Below are 6,818 nucleotides of genomic sequence, written 5' to 3'. Positions count from 1 at the left end.
CTAAAAGCTTGCATAGGTAAATGCGGGCAGCTGTGCTAATAGAATAGGGATACCTGGAAGCCAGGAATATTCAACATGGAGGTTCCCTCTTCCCTTTTCTTTGTCACCACATGTGCAGTGAAAAAGCAGGTAACTGGCTGGGCGCGGTGGCTCACGCCTGTAATCCCAGCACTTTGGGAGGCCGAGGCAGGCGGATCACGAGGTCAGGAGATCGAGACCATCCTGGCTAACACGGTGAAACACCGTCTCTACTAAAAATACAAAAAATTAGCTGGGCGTGGTGGCGGGCGCCTGTAGTCCCAGCTACTCGCCTGTAGTCCCAGGCTGAGGCAGAAGAATGGCGTGAACCCAGAAGACGGAGCTTGCAGTGAGTGGAGATTGCGCCACTGCACTGTAGCCTGGGCGACAGAGGGAAACTCTGTCTCCAAAAAAACAAAACAAAACAAAACAAAAAAGCAGGCAACGTGGTTCTGACCAGGTAAAGACCCCATCTGCAAATCTAAAATAATAAAACATTAGGGTGGGATGGCCAGGTTCTTCGTGAGCTATGCAAATGGCACACCTGGTCCGAGCAATTTCTTGTGCCCTATGTAAATTAGACGCCATCTCCTCTGAAGGAAAGAGAGCCTCTTTTCTCTTTCACCCATTAAACCTTTGCTCTCCAACTTACTCCTTGTGTGTGTCCACGTCCTCGATTTTCTTGGCATGAGGCAAGGAACCTTGGGTATTACCCCAGACAAATGAGGCCACTTCACAAAGTTCTTTTATTTATCTTTGGGGGAGTTTATTCCTCTTCTAGCTAGGTTATACTCCCTCTTGATACATTGGCATTAAAATACTGAGATAGGGAGTTAGCTACTATTAACATTGCTTGGCCGGGTGCGGTGGCTCACACCTATGATCCCAGCACTTTGGGAGGCTGAGACAGGCGGATCACCTGAAGTCAGGAGTTCGCGACCAGCCTGGATAACATGGCGAAAAGCCATCTCTACTAAAATTACAAAAATTAGCCAGGTGTGGTGGCATGTGCCTGTGATCTCAGCTACTTGGGAGGCTGAAGCAGGAGAATCGCTTGAAGCCAGGAGACGGAGGTCGTAGTGAGCTGAGATCACGCCACTGCACTCCAGCCTGGGCGACAGAGCGAGACTCTGTCTCAAAAAAAGAAAAAAAACACCACAAAAACAAGATTTCTTATATTATATGGTAGGAGACTGGCTGGGAGATGGAAAAATTGGTTAATATAAACAAATAGTTTCATATCAAAATAAGGAAGAAATATTTCTAACTATTACAGTCCTTATTTTCACAACTGATCATAGGCTCATAGCCAGCATTTATAACTACCTTCGTCCATTAGCCATTATGTCTCTCATTTGCTCTCAGTACAAAACAGCTGGTTAAGGTTCCTTGACTGCTAAGGTGACTCAACTCTTTACTCCTAAAGAGTCTGGTCTGTTAGCAGTCCTGCCTGGCTGGGTTGGTTGTAGTTTTCTACTGACTTTAATCACTGAACATGGGAGCACACACAATGTGCACCTAAAATAAGCTGCCAGTGATGCTTTCTGACTGTCACAGAATGACTAAGAAACTGTGCAGGTAACTTTAGATCTCTTTCTTTCCTTCTTAAATATTCAAGGGGATTATCACCACATTTGGTATGCTGAGTTTCCAAGAATCATTTTTATTTTGAAGATTTTAAGCCTTCATTTGTGAGAACACCAATACCAAAGAATACACTGTCCTGTCAGTCCAGGCGCAGTAGCTTATACCTGTAATCCCAGCACTTTGGGAGGCCGAGGTGGGCGTATCACCTGAGGTCAGGAATTCAAGACCAGCCTGGCCAATATGGCAAAACCCCGTCTCTACTAAAAATCCAAAAACTAGCCAGGTGTGGTGGTGAGCACCTGTAATCCCAGCTACTCAGGAGGCTAAGGCAGGAGAATCACTTGAACCTGGGAGGCGGAGGTTGCAGTGAGCCAAGATCACACCACTACACTCCTGCCTGGGTAACAGAGCAAGACTCTATCTCAAGAAAAAACAGGCCAGGGGTGGTGGCTCAAACCTGTAATCCCAGCACTTTGGGAGGTCGAGGTGGGCGTATCACCTGAGGTCAGGAGATCGAGATCAGCCTGACCAACATGGTGAAACCCCATCTCTACTAAAAATACAAAAAATTAGCTGGGCATAGTGGCGCATGCCTGTAATCCCAGCTACTCCTCGGGAGGCTGAGACAGGAGAATTGCTTGAACCTCGGAGGCAGAGGATGCAGTGAGCTGAGATTGTGCCACTGCACTCCAGCCTGGTGACAGAGTGAGACTCCGTCTCAAAAAAAAATAAAATACATTGTCATTTTCATTGGTTTGGTTTTTGAATGTTTGATATAACCATATTTTAAATAACTTTTATTATGTTGTCTTACATTTACTTTTTTTTCTTTAGAATGTAAGATCAAATTCAGCTTATTAGAATAAGTATTTTTCTGTTTGTCATAATTTATACTTTCAGATCCGTCAGTTAAACTTGAACCTGCCTTTGTATTTATTCTATTAAATAACCAATTTAAAAGTATTTTGTATAATAAATTGTCACAGACTCAAAATGCGTTGTATCGATAATAATGCCTTTTCTGAAAAAGACTGAAAACTCTCTTTTTTTTTTTTTTGAAACAGGGTTTCTGTCGCCCAGGCTGGAGTGCAATGGCATGACCACAGCTCACTGCAGCCTTGACCTCCAGGGCCCAGGTGATCTTCCCACCTCAGCCCCCCAAGTAGCTAGAGCCATAAGTACCCACCATCATGCCTTGCTAATTTCTGTATTTTTTGTAGAGACAGGGTTTTTTGTTTTGTTTTGTTTTGTTTTGTTTTTTGAGATGGAGTCTCACTCTGTCGCCCAGGCTGGAGTGCAGTTGCGCCATCTCGGCTTACCACAACCTCCACCTCCCGGGTTCAAGCGATTCTCCTGCCTCAGCCTCCCTAGTAGCTAGGATTACAGGCGCCCGCCACCACACCTGGCTAATTTTTGTATTTTTTAGTAGAGATGAGGTTTCACCATGTTGGCCAGGCTGGTCTTGAACTCCTGACCTCAGGTGATCCACCTGCCTCGGCCTCCCAAAGTGCTGAGATTACAGGTGTGAGCCACTGCGCCCAGCCAAGACAGGGTTTTGCCATGTTGCCCATGGCTGGTCTTGAACTCCTGGTCTCAAGTCATCCACCTGCCGTGGCCTCCCAAAGTGTTGGGATTACAGGCATTAGTCGCTGCAATGCCCCAAAAGCTTTTATCTAAATTCATTAGAAAGTCTCAACGATTTTGCCAACAGCAGGTACGATAACACTAAACTTAGCTTCAACTTTAGCTGCAACCCTGTAACATTAACCCTCCCGTTACAATGATAGTCCAATTGACCAGCATATACCAGGGGAAAAAAGACCAAATCCATGCCAGTTCATGTATTTTTCATGTCTCTGTCCCCACTCATTGCAGTTGGGCAGAGGATATGAAGTTTTTGCTAAGCATCCTTATGATGAACTCTGGTGTTTTCTATTTCATTATACTCTAGTATATTCTATTTCATTAAAAAAAAAGAAAAAGAAAAAGCAGGTTGAGAGCCACTAACTGGATTTCATGACACATGGATGGATTGTGACCTTGCAATTTGAAAAGCGCTACCCCATGGTGGGTTATAGTTAAAATATTAACATTTCCCCCACTTTGTTAATGTGTAAATTCATTTAACTCTTTTGAGTCTCTGTATCTTTGTGTGTGTGTGTGTGTGTGTGTGTTTTTGAGACAGAGTCTCACTCCGTCACCAGGCTGGAGTGCAGTGGTGTGATCTCGGCTCACTGCAACCTCCGCCTCCCAGGTTCAAGCGATTCCCCTGCCTCAGCCTCCTGAGTATCTGGGACTATGGGCACATGCCACTAATGCCACTACACCTGGCTAATTTTTTTTTTTTTTTTTTTTGTATTTTAGTAGAGACAGGGTTTCACCATGTTGGCCAGGATGGTCTCGATCTCCTGACCTCGTGATCCACCCCCCTCGGCCTCCCAAAGTGCTGGGATTACAGGCGTGAGCCGCCGCGCCCGGCTGTATCTTTGTTTTCATTCTCTAGGTTTGTGCTCTTTGATTTCCACTGCTCCTCCTAGTGATCTGTACAGGGCAGGGACATTATGGAAATTATGAGTGTGTGTGTGCTTGTAGGCCGTGACATGATTTCCTGTTGCCTTCAAAGAGAAAAGTCAACCTGACGAAGCAAGACCTCAGTTCTCATAGATTTCCTTGTAACTCTTCCTCTTATACAACATCTCAGGAGCAAGTCTTAAGATCATTCTTATCTTTGGATCTCTAAAAATTATATATATATTTTTTAGGCTGGGTGCGGTGGCTTATGCCTGTAATCCTAACACTTTGGGAGGCGAAGGTGGGCAGATCACCAGAGGTTGGGAGTTTGAAACTAGCCTGACCAACATGGAGAAACCCTGTCTCTACTAAAAATACAAAATTACCCGGGCGTGGCAGCGCATGTCTGTAATCCCAGCTACGTGGGAGGCTGAGGCAGGAGAATCTCTTGAACCCAGGAGGTGGAAGTTGCGGTGAGCCGAGATCGCACCACTGCACGCCAGCCTGGGCAACAAGAGCCAAACTCCGTCTCAAAAAATAAGAAGAATAATAAAATAAATAAATAAATAAATGAATAAAAATTTAAACACCCGACAAAGAGATATCTTTAGAAAGCGTGGATATTGTTCTGATTATTCTACTGCTACATCATAAGCCACCCCAAACTTGATGGCATAGCAATAATTTTATTATGTTTATGGATTCTGTGGGTCAGTAATTTTGAGAGGACACAGGGTGGTTGGCTTGCCTCTGCTCCACAACGTCTGGGATCTCAGCAAGAAGAGACCCACATAGCTGGAAGGTGGGTCATCTGGGGGTTTCATCCCCCATATGTCTGTTATGGGGCTGGGATAACTGAAGCTGCCTGTCAGCTGGTGTGCTTCCACAGGGATTCTCCATACGACGTGTGATGACTGGGCTCCTAGAGGAAATATCTGGAGAATAAGTAGTCCGAGATAACCAGGTGGAAGCATCATCAGCTTTTTGACCTAGTCTTAGAGGTTACATCGCAGCACTTCTGTCAGATTCTGTGACTAAAGAACCCATAATTCTTCCCCAGATTAAAGAGCGTAGACTCCAGCTCTTCAGGCAATGCTTTAAAAACACCACAGGCATCTTTCTTTGATGGGGTTTTACATGTCTTCTCTTTATCTGTGCTTGGCTTTCTTTTATTCAACAAAATATTGGCAGAGCTCTTACCTATGTCACACAGTGTGTTAAACACTGAAGATGTAATAACAAACAAGAGAGAGATGATTCCTACCCTCATGGAACCGACTTTTTTTTTTTTTTTTTTGAGACAGAGTCTTGCTCTTGTTGCCCAGGCTGCAGTGCAATGGCATGATCTCAGCTCACTGCAATCTCTGCCTCCCAGGTTCGAGTGATTCTCCCGCCTCAGTCTCCCGAGTAGCTGGGATTACAGACACCTGCCATCACACCTGGCTAATTTTTGTATTTTCAGTAGAGACAGGGTTTTGCCATGTTGGCCAGGCTGGTCTCAAGCTCCTGACCTTGTGATCTGCCCACTTTGGCCTCCCAGAGTGCTGGGATTACAGGCATTAGCCACCGCACCCGGCCGAAACCGACTATCTTAAAAGGGAAATAGAGTAAACAGATGATCACAAAAATAATGCAGTTTTTTTTTTCTATTCAGCTATGTTTTCTTCCCTTATTTCTCTGATGATGACTTCCACATTGTCAGCCTTCTCTATTTCCTATAGTTTCCTTATTGTTTTCACTTCAATTTTTCTAATCTATGTTCTAAGTCTTTTAGTTTTTCTTGCATTGTTTTGTGCCTTTTTAGTTTTGTTTTGAATCTCTGTGCAAATGCCCTGTGATTTGTGTTTCTTTCTTTCTTTTTTTTTTTCAAGGAATTACAAAGCTACTTTTAATACCTTGGGGTGAGCCCTACAGGAATAAAAAACACTGGGAAGGGGTAACCCCCTCACCCCTGGGAGTGGCCCAGGGGAAGAGAGGCTACCTGAGGGGAAGGAAGCACAAAAGGGACCCGCTGCAGACTCAGGGCAAAGGGAATGCCATTGGTGCTGGGACCTGTGAGCACTACAGGAGCGTGGTGGGACTGGCTCCAGGCACACAGGCGAAAGGCAAGAGGGTTGGACACGAAGCCACAAAGCTACTTGGGTTCCTCCTTCTTCTCGTTTGCCTGTTTTTGCTTCTGCTGCATGATCTCCGAGTCCCTCTGCTTGCGGGCCGCAGCAGAAAGCCCGTCATCTCGGCGCTGTCCCTTAACCGAGTCGCTCTGCTTTTTCATATTCTTCTGGTGGGCGAGCTCACGCTGGTTACCGCGGGGCATGGCGACCGCAGCGGCTCCGACCTGCCTCCGTTACGTCCCCCTGTGATTTGTGTTTCTGGCTTGCTGTTTCTTCTCAATCACTTATTTGCTCAGTGACATCTATTCAAGTTTGTATTGCTTTTCTTGATGTTTTTGGCTCTTTTGTTCACCTCCAACATATGATATGCCTACTATGTTTCAGGCACTGCGCTGAGTAGGTGGATAGATAGCTCTGCGCAGCCTCTGCCTCAGGCAGGAAACACTCTTTAGCAAAGGAGCACAGACTCTGAGGTCAAGTACATGGAGCCTGCAGTTTAGCTTCATCACTTACTAGTTGGATCCATACTTGATAGATTTCATAGCCCTGTCCTCTTTTTCCTCCTGAGGAGGGTAATACCTCACATAATTA

General features: G+C 45.3%; 1 protein-coding gene across 1 annotated transcript; it reads right to left on the bottom strand.

The window, feature by feature from the left end:
• Positions 1 to 5,994: 5,994 nt before the first annotated feature.
• LOC126948459 (small EDRK-rich factor 2-like) lies at positions 5,995 to 6,474 on the bottom strand. Its single transcript, XM_050780260.1, has one exon. The coding sequence runs from the start codon at positions 6,428 to 6,430 to the stop codon at positions 6,251 to 6,253; it is 180 nt and encodes a 59-aa protein (XP_050636217.1). The 5' UTR covers positions 6,431 to 6,474; the 3' UTR covers positions 5,995 to 6,250.
• Positions 6,475 to 6,818: the final 344 nt, after the last annotated feature.

The sequence above is a fragment of the Macaca thibetana genome, chromosome 2, assembly GCF_024542745.1.
Source record: "Macaca thibetana thibetana isolate TM-01 chromosome 2, ASM2454274v1, whole genome shotgun sequence".
In the NCBI taxonomy this organism is placed as follows: Eukaryota; Metazoa; Chordata; class Mammalia; order Primates; family Cercopithecidae; genus Macaca; species Macaca thibetana.
The sequence above is the reverse complement of the archived record's forward strand: the minus strand, read 5'-3'. Positions and strand labels throughout refer to the sequence as shown.

Excerpts from the sequence above, each read along its gene's own strand:
- LOC126948459 (XM_050780260.1), bottom strand. The coding sequence starts at position 6,430 with ATGCCCCGCGGTAACCAGCGTGAGCTCGCCCACCAGAAGAATATGAAA.